The following is a 19,881-nucleotide window of genomic DNA, read 5'->3' as shown; positions in this document are numbered from 1 at the left end:
TATATAGCCCTAAATCACAAGTGTCTCAAAGGGCTGCACAAGCCACAACGACATCCTCGGTACAAAGCCCACATACGGGCAAGGAAAAACTCACCCCAGTGGGACGTCGATGTGAATGACTATGAGAAACCTTGGAGAGGACCGCATATGTGGGTAACCCCCCCCCTCTAGGGGAGACCGAAAGCAATGGATGTCGAGTGGGTCTGACATAATATTGTATATAACCTTAAGAGTCATATATTTTGTTTCACACAAACTAACTGTTATCACGCTAACGTTAGCATGTTAGCATACCCGCTTTTTGTGATCATTTACAGGTCGTATATTTTGTCATTTCACACACGCCAACTATCATCGTAGTAATGCTGGCACGCTATCTTTTTGTTCTCATATAAAAAAGGTACAGACCGAAGAGTCGTATATTTTTGTTTGTCGTAGTAACGTTGACATGCTAGCTTTTTGTGCTCATTGACAGGTATACACCTAAGAGACGTATATTTATTTATTTCAAACATGCCAACAGTTATCATGCTAACCTCAACATGTTGGCCTACCAGCCTCTTGTGCTCATTCACAGGTCGTATATTTTGTTATTTCACACACGCCAACTATTACTGTAGTAATGCTGGCATGCTGGCTTTGTGTGCCCATTTGGAGCTATACACCCAAGATTTATACATTTTGTTATTCCACACATGCTAAATATAATCGTAGTAATGTTGGCATACTAGCTTTTTGTTCTCATATACAGGTACACACCGAAGAGTCGTATATTTTGTTTGTCGTAACGTTGATATGCTAGCTTTTTGTGCTCATTTACACGTATACACCTAACAGTCATATTTTGTCATTTGACAAACGCTATCGTAATGCTGCTCGCTTTTTGGGCAGGTGAACACCTAACAGTCGTATTTTGTATTATTTCACACACGCTAAATATCGTAATTTTGGCATGCTATCTTTTTGACCTAAGAGACATATTTTGTTCTTTCATACATGCTAAATATTATCGTAGTGATGTTGGCATGCTAGCTTTTTGTGCTCATTTGCAGATATACACTTAAGAGTCGTATATTTTATTTCACACAAGCTAACTGTTATCATGCTAATGTTAGCATACCAGCTTTTTATGCTCATTTACAGGTTGTATATTTTGTTATTTCACACATGCCAACAATTATCAAAGTAATGCTGGCATGCTAGCTTTTTGTTCTCATATACAGGTACATACCAAAGAATCGTATATTTTGTTTGTCGTAGTAACGTTGACATGCTAATTTTTTGTGCTCATTTACAGAGTCGTATATTTTGTTATTTCAAACATGCTGACTGTTATCATGCTAACCTCAACATGTTGGCATAGCAGCTTCTTGTGCTTATTTACAGGTCATATATTTTGTTATTTCACACACGCCAACTATTATCGTAGTAATTTTGTTCCTTTTAGCGCTACCTGGCTAGCATGCTAACGGTCAGCATTTCAGCAATTTCTACCAACATTTTGCCTTTTTTGACGTGATAAAAACTTAGAACATCCAATCATGTGAAAGCTTAATGTCCAGGTCAGCAAAGACTGAGCCCACTTACCGTGGACTCCCAGAGACGATTTTCTGACGATTTCATGCTGAATTTGGATAATGATAATTTTGTCTATCATAGCATGTTTTAAGAACAATATTTGGTAGTGCATGACATTTCAGCAATTGATCACTTAATAATGCAAAAAATAATAAATGAAGTGGTGTTTTTTTTAAGAATTCCCAGCAGGTCCTGTAGATAAGTGTTGGAACAAGAAACGTTCACTTTCACCTAAGCCTGAATCTTGCATGGGCCTGTTCTCTCATGTTCATGCAAGCAAAGAAGGAAAAAAAAGAAAGAATTCCACCTCCTTTAGTTTGAAATGCAGACAAGTCATGCAGGAGTCTCTCTAAAGTAACGCTGATGAAAAATCCTCTTGTGTACAGAAGAAGACCATGGTGAGTATGGACTAATGTCTGAAATGTGCACCTTTGTTTTACAATGAAAATGTGACAAATCTTCCACTGCACAGGTCAGAACAGGTTTTATCTCCACACCACGTATGTGCTGCTGGCTTTACATCATCTGCTTCTCCAACATGGGTACGTTTTTTTTCTTAAGTGTGCAGCATGGAAGGTATTATTGGAACAGTATGAACAAGAAATATGTAACATTCCTGGCATTTAAAACATCTACGTGTCAGCATGTTACATGTTTGTGTCCATGTTTGCTTTAAAGCAGGGTGGCCCCATGCTAAACCTAGACCCGGGGCAGAATTGTATTTGAAGGGCCCCCCCGACCCTTTACAAATTAGGGAGGGCCAGCCCTGTTTGTAAGGAAACATAATTGTCATGCAATGATTGACCACACTTCCAAAAAGCTAAGATAGGGAGCATGGTGATTAGGGATGTCCCAATACACTTCCGATATTGAGATTGACGCATTGATGCAACACTCTAGGGCAGAAGTGTCAAAGTCATTTTCACTGAGGCCATGTCTACATTAAGCTGGATAACCCCTTAAACCATGGGTGTCAAACTCTGGCCCGCGGGCCAAATTTGGCCCGCCGTGTAATTTCACTTGGCCCGTGAGGTGATATCAAATTAACACTAGAGCTGGCCCGCCAATTATACACAGCGGCGGTGCCGCGGTACACCGCTAATTCTCATACTTGCCAAACCTTCCGGGAGACTCCCAAATTTCAGTGCCCCTCCCGAGAAATGTAACGTCCCCTTTTCGTTCAGTCCAAGAAGTGCTGGCTCAGTTACATAATATGAGCGGCTCCTGTACGCACACACACGTAAATGCAAAGCATACTTCATCAACAGCGATACAGTTTACACTGAGAGTGGCCGTATAAGCAACTTTAACATTGTTAGAAATATACGCCACACTGTGAATTCACACCAAACAAGAATGACAAACATTTTGGGAGAACATCCGAACAGTAACACAACATAAACACAACAGAACAAATACCCAGAACCTTTTGCAGCACTAACTATTCCGGGACGCTACAAGGTGTGTGTATGTGTGTGTGTGTGTGTGTGTGTGGGGGGGGGGGGGGGGGGGGGGGGGGTGTATATTGTAGCGTCCTGGAAGAGTTAGTGCTGCAAAGGGTTCTGGGTATTTGTAATAACTGATATGTCCGCTTTGCCAGTCCAAATGCATTCAATGTTTTCCCTAGTTTTCCCTCATCGGCCAGGTAAAACAAAGCACATGCTACCTTTTTTAATCACATCCATGACAGCCCGCATTCTCCTTGTCTATCCTTCTTCAAATGAACGAAGTTTTTCGCCAAGTAAAATCACAGCTAATCTGGACATTCGAAAGGTCTCTTGCTGTTTGAGATGTGTTGTATCCCAAATAGCTGCAATCGTGCGTTTCCTTCTCTTAAGGTATTCAAGTGTGATTTCCACATGTAGAAGGAGAAACACGGGCATGTCTGGATGACTCGCCTCCATATTTCCAGTGGTTAGCTTCGAGTTAGGAAACCGCCTGTCATGAAGCTGGCTGTGGCGCATTGTTTCTGACATCACTTCCTGTGTGGGGCGCGGTCTTTCTGGCGTCACTTCCTTTCCGAACTCAGTTTGTAAACGATCAATGAGTCCATACAAAGGAAAGAGTTACCCGTGTAAAAAATTATAAAAGGAGGGGAACCTTAAACGCTGGTTTAGTGTGGCTGACACGGGGCTTTGGCTAAATAATTATTTGTTTAAAGGGTTATCCGGCTTAATGTAGACAGGGCCAGGCACCTTGACGTAACACTCTAGGGCAGAGGTGCCAAAGTTGTTTTCACTGAGGGCCACATCGCAGTTATGTTTGACCCCAGAGGGCCGTTTCTAACAGTGAATACTATTATTACGCAATTTTTTAATGCATTATTAGATTTTTTTAAAACTAAAATGTAAAAAAAATATGGTAAGTTGCAATAATTTCACCTCAAAATTGTGTGTATATTACTGTAAATGGAAAAACAGTACTGCTGTTTTTATGGTTTAAAAAAGGCAGCTCAGTTGCCAGAATTTTACTGTAAAATGTACTTATTTTTTTACTTGTAATAAAAAAAACTACAATTTTACAGTGAAATTTTGGCACCTGAGCTGCCAGTTTATTAGTCCTTTTTTTCTTACCACGAATCAACAACTGTAGATTTTTCGGTTTGTTACTGTAAATGCCAAAACGGCACACACATTAGCAATCAAATATGCTCATAAATAATAGGTTACTTTCTACAAAATAACTACATTATGTAACAAATACTGCCACATTGCATACAGCAATATCAACAATATACATACCCGTATGTCACTTGATACAATTACATTGTCATAGAAGTTCAATGTAAAGTCAGAAATCAGAAAATATCAATAAATTATAATCAATGGCAGGAACGCCAAGTTTTAATCAAGTTAACATTACTTTCATTAAATGGTAAATGTTAAGCAAGTGTGGGCCAATAAATCAATATCAATAAATATTGTAATACATTTGTAATAAATATCAATCAAAACTGTGTTCGATTAAAATGTTTGATTGAATTTTTTGGTCGGAAGAAAGCGAAAGTATGGACAAAAGACACCCGATCGCTTGTTACTGAGCAACGCAGGAAGTGATCACTGATCAGTAGGAGTGACACGCTAGCAGCCAATCAGGTAACAGTATCAACTATCATGCTTGGTTGTCTGGCGGTTGATTATTTGCATGGGAGTGAGAAGAGAAAGTCCAGGATAAAGAAATTGTGGATCGAAGAGGAAAAGTACGGCACTTTTTTGGACGTTTTCACAGAAACCGCAGTCGGACCAATGTGGTCTGGAAATGATGCAAAACGCTCGTCCCCACCTTGGCCGCGCTCACCCTTTAGAGCACAGCTGTAACTTCCTGGCACTAAACCTGCAGAAAATAGTTCTTCCCAGGTTTCTCTATTTTTACATGTTTTCACGTTGCACTATTTTCTTACACTTTATTTAGCACTTCTTACATGTCCCTTATTTTAAGGGCTTATTGTTAAGTGTTCAATGTGATTTTAGTACTTTGTTTACATGGTTTACCATGCTTGTGTTGACATTTCCTTTCCTTTCTGCCTTGACAGCTGACAGGATAATCACTAGAGGAAGGTTACATTTGAAATAAAAAAATACTTACATTTAATATGTTTTTCCCCTGGTCCTCATTTTCCATAAATTATCAAACAAAAACAATTACCGATATCGACCAGCCGTATCGCCCCGCTCCTCGTTTGTGCGACCACTGCTTTGAGGACAATTCAAAAGTCCAATGGCAAATCGGTGTCATTTGCAGCGTGACTATAACAACAAAAAGGACAAAACTAAAGGAGGCCCTGTCGACATTATACCTCTGGGAAAGGATTAAATAAGCTCTGCTTCATCCTACTCCTTTTCGAACATGTTGAACAGAGGAACTGGAAATTGTGATGTGTCATTTTGTATGCATGCATGTTCGAAATGAACTCAAAATACTACTGAGGTGTATACCTACAAAATTAGCTTTTAAAAAAATGCTAACATATTTAATATAGCATGGTATAATTCGTCAAGTAACAAAAGATTTGACGCTGATGTGTATACCTGCAAAATTAGCACAAAAAAAAAGCTAACATACTAATATTAAAATGCAATCGATTGGCCAGTAAAAAAGGAGCTACATTATGCTACATTGGGGAAATGGTTTTGTTGAAGTGCAGATTTTAACATACAATAACAATTTAAATGTAATAAAAAAACTAAAAACGAGTCATAAATAAATAAAACATACGTATGGATAAATAATTTTTTTTAAAAGAAGCGGCGAGCAGCATATGTGTCTCCATACATAGAATAGCCGCTCTGCTATTTAATAATAATCACCTCCATTACGCCAAATAAACTAAATTTCTTGGTATCTTAAGTACAAACCCCGTTTCCATATGAGTTGGGAAATTGTGTTAGATGTAAATATAAACGGAATACAATGATTTGCAAATCATTTTCAACCCATATTCAGTTGAATATGCTACAAAGACAACATATTTGATGTTCAAACTGATCAACTTTTTTTTTTTGCAAATAATCATTAACTTTAGTATTTGATGCCAGCAACACTGACAAAGAAGTTGGGAAAGGTGGCAATAAATACTGATAAAGTTGAGGAATGCTCATCAAACACTTATTTGGAACATCCCACAGGTGAACAGGCAAATTGGGAACAGGTGGGTGCCATGATTGGGTATAAAAGTAGATTCCGTGAAATGCTAAGTCATTCACAAACAAGGATGGGGCGAGGGTCACCACTTTGTCAACAAATGCGTGAGCAAATTGTTGAACAGTTTAAGAAAAACCTTTCTCAACCAGCTAATGCAAGGAATTTAGGGATTTCACCATCTACGGTCCGTAATATCATCAAAGGGTTCAGAGAATCTGGAGAAATCACTGCACGTAAGCAGCTAAGCCCGTGACCTTCGATCCCTCAGGCTGTACTGCATCACAAGCGACATCAGTGTGTAAAGGATATCACCACATGGGCTCAGGAACACTTCAGAAACCCACTGTCAGTAACTACAGTTGGTCGCTACATCTGTAAGTGCAAGTTAAAACTCTCCTATGCAAGGCAAAAACCGTTTATCAACAACACCCAGAAACGCCGTCGGCTTCGCTGGGCCTGAGCTCATCTAAGATGGACTGATACAAAGTGGAAAAGTGTTCTGTGGTCTGACGAGTCCACATTTCAAATTGTTTTTGAAAACTGTGGACGTCGTGTCCTCCGGACCAAAGAGGAAAAGAACCATCCGGATTGTTATAGGCGCAAAGTTGAAAAGCTTGCATCTGTGATGGTATGGGTGTGCATTAGTGCCCAAGGCATGGGTAACTTCCACATCTGTGAAGGTGCCATTAATGCTGAAAGGTGCATACAGGTTTTGGAGCAACATATGTTGCCACCCAAGCAACGTTACCATGGACGCCCCTGCTTATTTCAGCAAGACAATGCCAAGCCACGTGTTACATCAACTTGGCTTCATAGTAAAAGAGTGCGGGAACTAGACTGGCCTGCCTGTAGTCCAGACCTGTCTCCCATTGAAAATGTGTGGCATTATGAGGCCTAAAATACCACATCGGAGACCCCCGGACTGTTGAACAACTTAAGCTGTACATCAAGCAAGAATGGGAAAGAATTCCACCTGAGAAGCTTAAAAAATGTGTCTCCTCAGTTCCCAAACGTTTACTAAGTGTTGTTAAAAGGAAAGGCCATGTAACACAGTGGTGAACATGCCCTTTCCCAACTACTTTGGCACGTGTTGCAGCCATGAAATTCTAAGTTAATTATTATTTGCAAAAAAAAAATAAAGTTGATGAGTTTGAACATCAAATATCTTGTCTTTGTAGTGCATTCAATTGAATATGGGTTGAAAATGAGTTGCAAATCATTGTATTACATTTATATTTACATCTAACACAATTTCCCAACTCATATGGAAACGGGGTTTGTATTATTATCACGTACCATTATCACTGGAAGACAAGGCTAACCATTTTACACACCGTGATAATAGTCAGGCTAACCGCTAAGCTAGTTTGAAACAAAATAAGTGCTTAGTAAAGTTTAAGAAGCGTAGATGGAAGCACGTTAGAGTAGAAAGTAAGCAGTTTTTAACATGAAATTACTAAGTAGATTAATAAAAGTTATAGGATGTGTCGATGCCAATCAGTATATGGTCGATACTGGAGTGATTACGTAGATATTTTCACTTTTGTTGTTGTTTTAGTTAATGTTTACAGATTTAGGCAATAATTTAAAGGCAAAAAGCAAAGTATTTAAAAGACAATGACATTTATGACAACATATATTGACATATTTTGGTTTCATTTTCATTTTGCATGCATGACAACATGATTCTTCTTTTCTATTCAGCGACGTCCCTTCTAAAGATAAAGACCCCCCCTGACCTGGAGGTGCCATGCGGGGCCAACGTGACACTGACGTGTGACGTCAACTCCTCAGAGCCGCTTGACAGTATCAAAATGTCCTGGATCAGCCTGGCCCTAAACCGACTCACGGTATCGTGTCAGCCCGACTCGAAAGTTCTGTGTGAGAACCGGCGAGTGGGTTCAGAGTGGGAGTACCAGCTCACTCACACGCTGGTCAACGTGACGCCCACCCACCAGGGGAAATATTTGTGCAAACTGCACTCCAACAAAGGAATTCGAAACAGCACAACTAATATCAGCGTGCAAGGTGAGCTTGCGACACTATAATATCAGCCTTCTTTCGTTTATTTAGAACATTTTTTTTTTTTTTATATTATTTTTATAATGTGTTCTATATTAGATCAATAGTAGTATGATCATCCTTTCTTTTGTTTTTAAAAATGTTTTAAATATTCTTAACTTACTTTTGTTATATTTTATAAGATTAAAATACGATCTTCCCTTCTTTTAATTAATTCAAAAAATGTTTAAAATATTGTTTATCTACTTCTTATTTTATGATTAAAAATAATATTGTTTTTTTATTGTTTTTAAAAATGTTTTAAATATATTCATCTTACTTTTATTCTATTTTATAATAATAAAATAATACGATCTTTCCTTCTTTTAATTAATTTTAAAAATGTTGAAAATATTGTTTATCTACTTCCTATTTTATGATTTAAAAAAATATTACGATCTTCCTTTCTTTTAATTGTTTTTCAAAATGGTTTTAAATATTTTATTATTTTATTTTGTGATTTAAAAAAAATCTGTTTTTCCTTTCCTAATTGTTTTAAAAAAAATTAAAAATGGCCATATTATTTTAATTTTATTTTATAATAAAAACATATGATCTTCCTTTCTTTATTTTTGTAATGATTTAAATGTGTCTATATTAATTTAATTGTATTTTATAATGGAAAAATTGCAATACGATCTTCCATTTTTTTTATAGTTAATAAAGATGTTTTAAATATGTTATCTTGTTTTTTATTTAATTTTATAATAAAACAAATATGATCTTCCTTTCTTATAATTGTTTTAACATTTAAAAAAAACCGTAACTGTTAATTATCTTATTTTATAATAAAAAAAATAATATGAGCTTCCTTTCTTTGAATTTTGTTTTTAAATGTTTTAAATATTTTCAACCTATTTCATTCTATAATAAAACATGATTTACCTTTCTATAAACTGTTTTTCAAAAAGGTTTAGAATATTTTTAACGTATTTTTATTTTATTTTACTTTACAATAAAAACTAAATGATCTTCATTTTTTAAATTGTTTTAAAAATGTTTTTAAAATGTTCATCTTATTTTTGTTTTATTCTATCATAAAAAATATCTTAATTTAATTTTTTTATGTTTTGGATATTTTTACCTTATTTTTATTTTATTTTATAATAGAAAAATAGTAATATGATGTTCCTTTTTTAATTGTTTAAAAAAAATGGTATCTTATTTTTTATTTGATCTTATAATGAAACACTAATAATATGATATTACTTTTTTATAATGGTTTTAAATATTATTTTTACAATTAAGAAATAATATGACCTTCCTTTCTTTGAATTTTGTTATTTAAATGTTTTTAATATGTCCATCCTATTTTTATTTTATTCTGTAATAAAACATATGATTTTCCTTTCTTTTAATTGTTTTTCAAAAAGGTTTTGAATATATTTCTTAGTTTTATTTTATAATAAAAACAAAATGATCTTCCCTTTTTAATTGTCTTAAAAGTGTTTTTAAAAGATTAATCTTATTTTCATTTTATAATAAAAACATATATGTTTTTTTTATGTTTTGAATATTTCGATCTTATTTTCATTGTATTTTATAATAAAATCATAGTAATAGGATCTTCCTTTTTTAATTGTTTAAAAAAATGTTTTAAATATGTTATCTTATTTTGTATTTTATTTAATAATGAAACAATAATAATATGACCTTCCTTTTTATAATTGTTTTAACAATGTTTTAAATATTTCTTTTATAATTAAAAAAATAACATGACCTTCCTTTCTTTGAAATTTGTTTTTAAATGTTTTAAATATGTTCATTCAATTTATTTATTTTTATATAATAACAAAAATGATATGATCTTCCTTTCGGTAAATAAAATAAAAAGTTGTATATATTTTTATTTTATTTATAATAAAATAATAATGTGATTGTCCTTTTTTTTCCCTAAATGTTTTAAATTTTATTTTATTTCATAATTAAAAATATATCTTCCTTGTTTAACCTTCTAAATCTGTTTTTATATTTCCAGCCTGCCCTGGAGATGATGATTTAAATTCATCTGCCAGCACATACAAGCTACGGGGGATTTATATAACAGTACAACTTCTGATAATGATGACGTTTGTGGTGTAATATTTGTGTTGTTTGGCTATCACCACTTCTTAAAGTGGGAAGCGATAGAAACCTTCAGAGTAGTAAAGGCAGTTTTAAGGAAAACTGCACTTTTGTTTCCCCTCATTATTCACAATCCTTATGTGAGACAAGAACACGTTTTCCCTTCTCTCTGCATATATATAGTAACAAACTGCTAGTAAGTGGTGGCTAACAATGCATGCAAGGGGGATACAAGCTATCCCGCCTATAAAGCCCTCTAAAAAGCATCCAATAAACATTTTGTATAAATGCTGTAAGGTTTTACAGTATGTACAAAACCCAAAACCAGTGAAGTTGGCACGTTGTGTAAATGGTAAATAAAAACAGAATACAATGATTTGCAAATCCTTTTCAGCTTATATTCAATTGAATAGACTGCAAAGACAAGATATTTAATGTTCCAACTGAGAAACTTCTTATTTTTTGGCAAATAATCATTAACTTAGAATTTAATGGCAGCAACAAATTGCAAAAAAGTTGGCACAGGGGCATTTTTACCACTGTGTTACATGGCCTTTCCTTTTAACAACACTCAGTAAACGTTTGGGAACTGAGGAGACCAATTTTTGAAGCTTTTCAGGTGTAATTCATTCCCATTCTTGCTTGATGTACAGCTTAAGTTGTTCAACAGTCCGGGGGTCTCCGTTGTGGTATTTTAGGCTTCATAATGCGCCACATATTTTCAATGGGAGACAGGTCTGGACTACAGGCAGGCCAGTCTAGTACCCGCACTCTTTTACTATGAAGCCACGCTGTTGTAACACGTGGCTTGGCATTGTCTTGCTGAAATAAGCAGGGGCGTCCATGATAACGTTGCTTGGATGGCAACATATGTTGCTCCAAAACTTGTATGTACCTTTCAGCATTAATGGTGCCTTCACAGATGTGTAAGTTACCCATGTCTTGGGCACTAATACACCCCCATACCATCATAGATGCTGGCTTTTGAACTTTGCGCCTATAACAATCCGGATAATTATTTTCCTCTTTGGTCCGGAGGACACGACGTCCACAGTTTCCAAATACAATTTGAATTGTGGACTCGTCAGACCACAGGACACTTTTCCACTTTGCATCAATCCATCTTAGATGAGCTCGGGCTTAGCGAAGCCGGCGGCGTTTCTGGGTGTTGTTGATAAATGGCTTTTGCTTTGCATAGTAGAGTTTTAACTTGCACTTACAGATGTAGTGACAAACTGTAGTTACTGACAGTGGTTTTCTGAAGTGTTCCTGAGCCCATGTGGTGATATCCTTTACAGACTGATGTTGCTTTTTGATGCATTTCTGCCTGAAAGATCCAAGGTCACAGGCCTTGCCGCTTACATGCAGTGATTTCTCCAGATTATCTGAACCTTTTAAAGATATTACGGACCGTAGATGGTGAAATCCCTAAATTTCTTGAAATAGCTGGTTGAGAAATGTTGTTTTTAAACTGTTGGACAATTTGCTCACGCATTTGTTGACAAAGTGATGACCCCTCGCCCCATCCTTGTTTGTGAATGACTGAGCATTTCATGGAAGCTGCTTTTATACCCAATCATGGCACCCACCTGTTCCCAATGAGCCTGTTCACCTGTGGGATGTTGCAAATAAGTGTTTGATGAGCATTCCTCAACTTTCTCAGTCTTTTTTGCCACTTGTGCCAGCTTTTTTGAAACATGCTGCAGGCATCAAATTCCAAATGAGCTAATTTTTGCAAAAAATAAAGTTTTCCAGTTGGAACATTAAATATCTGGTCTTTGCAGTCCATTCAATTGAATATATATATAATGGAAAAGGATATGTAAATCATTGTATTCTGTTTTTATTTACCATTTACACAACGTGCCAACTTCACTGGTTTTGGGTTTTGTAATATTGTCACGGGCTTATTCATAATAACATTTACATTTTACGGATTTTGCTCATTTTAAGCATCAACAACGAACGCTACTTCCGTCAACAACCAAGAGAGCACTTCCTGTGTTTGCTACCGCTAATGACAGACTTGAGAGCCATGGAGCGTTAGCATGTAGCACTATTGCTAAATATTCCAACCAAGAACATAAAACAGTGACTTACAACCTCCGCTGTCACACTGATGATGGGATGGTTGTATCTTTCAGCCTCTTAGCGACGTTGTTGGGTTTTATGCTGTGCCATAATCCACAAGTCGGTAGCGTGTGGATTTTTCAAAGTTGACCAACTTCTCAGCTTTGTGCCACAACCTTCTACTACACATGTGAGGTGTGTGATTTATAACCTAGCAATGACTTTTACCAACTCTTTACTTTATGGTGGGTCGCCATAGCAACGTTATTAGCAGCAGGAGCAGTGCGAGTGAGACAATGCCAGAAAAGTAGTTCCTCTGTGTTAGCTCCCACAATAACAATGTCGCTACAGCTTGATTATTATTCGGGTCAAGGCATATAAATGGAGCGTTGTTGGCGTTTCTTATGATTTATAGATGAATGCTATTACCTGTATTGTTAGCCGACTCTTTCTAGCAATTTTTCACTATTTAGAACTCACAGAAGAGCGAAGGAGGTGCGTTCTTTTCTCACATAAAGGCAAAATTCTCCAAAAAAGTGCAGTTCCCTTAATATCATTGTACCTCTACTTTTCCATCTATTTTTCCCAAGGCCATGTGTTCATGAGCTTATTTTCAAACCACATATTCATTTTGTTTGTGAAAAACAATTGTAGATGTTTGGGCTCTTTTTAAGTTTGAAAAATAATTTTACAACCCTTACTTTCTATACTCGACTATGTTGATGTTGTCTACCAAAACACTACTGACTATCTTCAAACCTTTCAAAACTTTATATAACTCTTTGTGCACATTTGTTACAAGGCTTTCAATTGGCTTAATTTTAAATACAGTTCCTTTTTTTAACCTTGAAAGCTGTTCATATAAACCAAAGGTGGTGCAACAACCTAGCAGGGACAAGACATTGAAACAACGTTGAGAACTTGTTTGACGACGTTTAATCAATGTTGGGTTCTGATGTTGATTTGACCGTTGAATTTTGGTCATTTCCCAACCAATATTCTACAACACAAATACAATGTTGAAACAACATGCTTTTTGAGGACATTTAATCAATGTCGGGTTGTGACGTTGATTAGATCATGGAAGTGTAGTCATTTTCCAACCAATATTCTACAACACAAATACAACGTTGAAACAACATGCTTTTAAACAACGTTTATTCAATGTCAGGTTGTGATGTTGATTTGACCATTGAAATTTGGTTATTTCCCAACCAATATTCCACAACACAAATACAACGTTGAAACAACATGCTTTTTGACAACGTTTAATCAATGTCGGGTTGTAACGTTGATTAGATCATTGAAATGTGGTCATTTTCCAACCAATATTCCACAACACAAATACAACATTGAAACAACATGCTTTTAAACAATGTTTATTCAATGTCAGGTTCTGACGTTGATTAGATCATTGAAATTTAGTGATTTTCCAACCAATATTCCACAACACAAATACAACGTTGAAACAACATGCTTTTTGACGACGTTTAATCAATGTCGGGTTCTGACGTTGATTTGACCATTGAAGTGTGGTTATTTCCCAACCAATATTCTACAACACAAATACAACGTTGAAACAACACGCTTTTTGATGGCGTTTAATCAATGTTGGGTTCTGGCATTGATTTGACCGTTGAAATTTGGTCATTTCCCAACCAATATTCCACAACACAAATACAACGTTGAAACAACATGCTTTTTGACAACGTTTAATCAATGTCGGGTTGTAACGTTGATTAGATCATTGAAATGTGGTCATTTCCCAACCAAAATTCTACAACACAAATACAACATTGAAACAACATGCTTTTTGATGACGTTTAATCAATGTCGGGTTGTGACGTTGATTTGACCGTTCAAATTTGGTCATTTTCCAACCAATATTTCACAACACAAATACAACATTGAAACAACATGCTTTCTGACAACGTTTATTCAATGTCAGGTTGTGACGTTGATTTGACCATTGAAATTTGGTTATTTCCCAACCAATATTTCACAACACAAATACAACGTTGAAACAACATGCTTTTTGACGACGTTTAATCAATGTCGGGTTGTAACGTTGATTAGATCATTGAAATGTGGTCATTTTCCAACCAATATTCCACAACACAAATACAACATTGAAACAACATGCTTTTAAACAATGTTTATTCAATGTCAGGTTCTGACGTTGATTAGATCATTGAAATTTAGTGATTTTCCAACCAATATTCCACAACACAAATACAACGTTGAAACAACATGCTTTTTGACGACGTTTAATCAATGTCGGGTTCTGACGTTGATTTGACCATTGAAATGTGGTTATTTCCCAACCAATATTCTACAACACAAATACAACGTTGAAACAACATGCTTTTTGATGGCGTCTAATCAATGTTGGGTTCTGGCATTGATTTGACCGTTGAAATTTGGTCATTTCCCAACCAATATTCCACAACACAAATACAACGTTGAAACAACATGCTTTTTGACAACGTTTAATCAATGTCGGGTTGTAACGTTGATTAGATCATTGAAATGTGGTCATTTTCCAACCAATATTCCACAACACAAATACAACATTGAAACAACATGCTTTTAAACAATGTTTATTCAATGTCAGGTTCTGACGTTGATTAGATCATTGAAATTGAGTGATTTTCCAACCAATATTCCACAACACAAATACAACGTTGAAACAACATGCTTTTTGACGACGTTTAATCAATGTCGGGTTCTGACGTTGATTTGACCATTGAAATGTGGTTATTTCCCAACCAATATTCTACAACACAAATACAACGTTGAAACAACATGCTTTTTGATGGCGTTTAATCAATGTTGGGTTCTGGCATTGATTTGACCGTTGAAATTTGGTTATTTCCCAACCAATATTTCACAACACAAATACAACGTTGAAACAACATGCTTTTTGACGACGTTTAATCAATGTCGGGTTGTAACGTTGATTAGATCATTGAAATGTGGTCATTTTCCAACCAATATTCCACAACACAAATACAACATTGAAACAACATGCTTTTAAACAATGTTTATTCAATGTCAGGTTCTGACGTTGATTAGATCATTGAAATTGAGTGATTTTCCAACCAATATTCCACAACACAAATACAACGTTGAAACAACATGCTTTTTGACGACGTTTAATCAATGTCGGGTTCTGACGTTGATTTGACCATTGAAATGTGGTTATTTCCCAACCAATATTCTACAACACAAATACAACGTTGAAACAACATGCTTTTTGATGGCGTTTAATCAATGTTGGGTTCTGGCATTGATTTGACCGTTGAAATTTGGTTATTTCCCAACCAATATTTCACAACACAAATACAACGTTGAAACAACATGCTTTTTGACGACGTTTAATCAATGTCGGGTTGTAACGTTGATTAGATCATTGAAATGTGGTCATTTTCCAACCAATATTCCACAACACAAATACAACATTGAAACAACATGCTTTTAAACAATGTTTATTCAATGTCAGGTTCTGACGTTGATTAGATCATTGAAATTTAGTGATTTTCCAACCAATATTCCACAACACAAATACAACGTTGAAACAACATGCTTTTTGACGACGTTTAATCAATGTCGGGTTCTGACGTTGATTTGACCATTGAAATGTGGTTATTTCCCAACCAATATTCTACAACACAAATACAACGTTGAAACAACATGCTTTTTGATGGCGTTTAATCAATGTTGGGTTCTGGCATTGATTTGACCGTTGAAATTTGGTCATTTCCCAACCAATATTCCACAACACAAATACAACGTCGAAACAACATGCTTTTTGACAACGTTTAATCAATGTCGGGTTGTAACGTTGATTAGATCATTGAAATGTGGTCATTTCCCAACCAAAATTCTACAACACAAATACAACATTGAAACAACATGCTTTTTGATGACGTTTAATCAATGTCGGGTTGTGACGTTGATTTGACCGTTCAAATTTGGTCATTTTCCAACCAATATTCCACAACACAAATACAACGTTGAAACAACATGCTTTTTGATGACGTTTAATCAATGTCGGGTTGTAACGTTGATTAGATCATTGAAATGTGGTCATTTCCCAACCAAAATTCTACAACACAAATACAACATTGAAACAACATGCTTTTTGATGACGTTTAATCAATGTCGGGTTGTGACGTTGATTTGACCGTTCAAATTTGGTCATTTTCCAACCAATATTCCACAACACAAATACAACGTTGAAACAACATGCTTTCTGACAACGTTTAATCAATGTTGGTTTCTGCCATTGATTCGACCAGTGAAATTTGGTCATTTCACAACCAACAATGTGGATTCAACATTGGACACCAACGTTGTCTCAGTTTACAAATACAACTTTTTTGCAGCGTTGTTTCAAAGTCAATTATAAAGGACATGTACGTATAATCAACATTGTATCAACGTCTTGTGCCTGCTGGAAAAGTACTAGTGGTGTGTTGAAGTGGATTTTTTTTAATGAATCCATCATTCTCCGCAGAATTGAATGATTCAAAAAAAATATAATTCACGCAAATTGATTTAAAAACGAAACTGTTATTGACTACTACGATTTATATTCTTGATTTAATTTTGTATTTCTTAAAGCTAGAAAGTATGTTTTATTTTTTTGTGTGTTTTGTATGTAAAATGTAACGCTCAATGTTGGCAATGTTCAAATCCAGACTGAAAACACTTTGATTTAATCGTGCATATGACAACTGCAAGTATTATAGTATATTAACTTTAATTAATTCAGATTGTTTTTATGTTTGTTTTTTCCTGATTTTAATTTGAAGTATTTTTATTTTTGCCTCTTTTAATTTTTCTGTAAAGCACTTTGAATTTCCCTGTGTACGAATTGTGCTCTATAAATAAACTTTCCTTGCCTGCATCTCAAGGTGCTATTTGTGATGAATTGAAATTGCAAAAACATGTTTTCTTAAAACTGCCAAGCTAACTTCAATTATGTTGAATGATCATATTTGTATTCCTACTGTGAGAAAATAAGTAGAGTACAAAACATTCCTACACCCCCCCCCCCCCCCCCCCCAGCTCTCTTTTTCCCACAAGTCACACACTTCCAGCCTTCACAATAATGGGGCTACACCAGTGCTTGTCAATTATTTTTTGTTACGCACCTTCTATATAGGAATAAAAATAAATGTTGCGCCCCTCCCTCATTAAATAGTATCATCTGTTGATAACATTGTTATAAGTACACCTCTGCATAACATTGTATTTATGTTAACATTGAAGAAACCAAAAAAAGCTGAACAAATACAGATCAATTTACATTGCTACTTAGTCTGTTATTAAAACTGCATCAATTTGCCTGGAAAATCTTAATTTAAACTACAAACATTTTTTGACCGACTTGAACCATTTGATACGGAAACATAAAATGACATCTACTCAATAGATAATAATCAGCAACATGAACTCAAAGGCACAATATATAAAACACTTGAACATACAAAACAAACATTAATGCAACAATTTGTTCATGAATCGAATTGAGGAAGTCGGGATTAATGAGCACACGTTGTAGTGCGGGGTTTGAAGTGTGATACTGATAAAGCATCTTCCCTGGGGTCAAATGTCATATGAAGCACCGTGTTGTTCCTTATTTGATATTTTACTTGATTTTTTTAATTTTTTTTTTTTAAATAGCCTTCTGCTTTCTGCCTGTCAGAAGGATATGGCAACCTTTTTGTCCGAGGTTTCCAACATAATACTAAAATTATTTCCTCTACATGGCCAGAAGGGGGCAGTGTGACCACACGGCTGATCAGTTCTCTGCAGCCTATCCCTGCAGGTTACACAGGATTTTTTTGTCCACGCACAGTATTTGGAAAAATGCCGCAAAAAAACACTACAACTAAACATGCGTGTAAATATTGTTCAATTTGACAGCAGTTTTTAATTTAGTTTTAATCCTAGACTAAATGTGTTTTAGTTTGAATCAAATCTTAGAATTCTAAATTGATTTACTTTTAGTCGATGATATTTTACAACATTTTAGTCAGCTAAATTACCGTAAAAAAATGATTAGAGATGACTAGAACTGAAGTTTAAAAATATATTCTAACAGGAGCAAGTAAAAACAATAAATCAACAGAGCTAGCTTAAGGTCAAAACAGTCTCTAAATGACTTTTGTCCGCACAAGTTGCAATGTCTTGGGAGGAATCGAAACTGAAAGTTTACTTGTTAAGTTCTCCTTGTTCACTCTCTCTACTTTACGACACCATGAATACTAAACTATGTGTGTGAGAGAGCGTAAATAACAAGCAGGGTGAGCTCATCGTGTTTTTCCTCACTCAAAACGAAGGCCAAATCTAGTGAATTCAAAGTAGTTTTATCCCGCTAAAAGGTGGGAAATATTCAAATTCGTCTTTGACGTTTCCTTGAGAGCACTTTTGTTTCGGCTACCTGTAAAGCATTTGTTCAACACCAAAGTAGCATAAACTTATGCTCAAATGTATTTCAAGCATTGTTTCTTTTCTTTTTTTTTGTATCTCAGTTTTGTAATGTTTTGGAAATTTTCTAATAAAGTAGTCAAACAAAATTGTCTTTTGTAGATTTACTTAAGGCACAGGTCACATTCATAGCCAAGTATGTAAACAGTGCGCCATAGGAAGAGAGATGTGTTGTTCTTTATACATTGAACACAAGGTGGGAGTGAGGGACTAGGCTCAGTTTGGAGGAGGGGGAGAGCATATGACACAACTCAGTGGGAACAATGGTGCATTGTTGAATGAGCAACAAAAAGGGAGACATAAGGCTGTTCACCTTGGAGGCCTGCTTCGGATATGGGTACGGCCTGGCGCAAGATTTACACATTTCTTTAATTCTTCATTAGATGAAGAATTAAAAAAGAAATCCACAATATTGCAATATTTTGGTTTTATTAGGTGCTCCCTCTTAAAAAAAACAACATGTTTTTAAATTGCTCCAGTCCAGCCCAAACATACCAATTAATAGGCAACTGTCATGTGATATTTCAGTATATGATTCAAATTTTATATTGTACATTGTGTGTGTGTATGAATATATATACCCATACATACATATATATACATATGTGTTTATATATGTACATGTGTACATATATATATATATATATATATATATATATATATATATATATATATATATACTGTATATATATATATATATATATATATATATATATATATATATATATATATACATACATATGTGTTTATATATGTACATATATATATATATGTACATATATATATATATATATATATATATATATGTACATATATATATATATGTACATATATAAACACATATGTATGTATATATATATATATATATATATATATATATATATATATATATATATATATATATATATATATACAGTATATATATATATATATATATATATATATATATATATATATATATATATATAT

General features: G+C 34.9%; 2 protein-coding genes across 2 annotated transcripts in view; one reads left to right on the top strand and one right to left on the bottom strand.

Moving 5' to 3' along the window:
- LOC133620255 (alpha-1,6-mannosylglycoprotein 6-beta-N-acetylglucosaminyltransferase B-like) overlaps window positions 1-19,881 on the bottom strand; it is a 357,389-nt gene that overhangs the window by 306,341 nt on the left and 31,167 nt on the right. The window lies entirely within an intron of this gene.
- On the top strand, window positions 1,879-10,663 carry LOC140679800 (uncharacterized). The gene is made up of 4 exons (XM_072915958.1): window positions 1,879-1,976; window positions 2,051-2,120; window positions 7,924-8,247; window positions 10,259-10,663. Exons 1-4 carry the CDS (start codon window positions 1,974-1,976, stop codon window positions 10,360-10,362), a joined length of 501 nt encoding a protein of 166 aa, XP_072772059.1. The 5' UTR covers window positions 1,879-1,973; the 3' UTR covers window positions 10,363-10,663.

Source organism: Nerophis lumbriciformis, linkage group LG24 (assembly GCF_033978685.3).
Source record: "Nerophis lumbriciformis linkage group LG24, RoL_Nlum_v2.1, whole genome shotgun sequence".
In the NCBI taxonomy this organism is placed as follows: domain Eukaryota; kingdom Metazoa; phylum Chordata; class Actinopteri; order Syngnathiformes; family Syngnathidae; genus Nerophis; species Nerophis lumbriciformis.
The sequence above is the reverse complement of the archived record's forward strand: the minus strand, read 5'-3'. Positions and strand labels throughout refer to the sequence as shown.

Excerpts from the sequence above, each read along its gene's own strand:
- LOC140679800 (XM_072915958.1), top strand. Across the intron at positions 2,121-7,923 it reads CATCTGCTTCTCCAACATGG|CGACGTCCCTTCTAAAGATA; the intron begins GTACGTTTTTTT and ends TTTTCTATTCAG. Across the intron at positions 8,248-10,258 it reads AACTAATATCAGCGTGCAAG|CCTGCCCTGGAGATGATGAT; the intron begins GTGAGCTTGCGA and ends TTATATTTCCAG.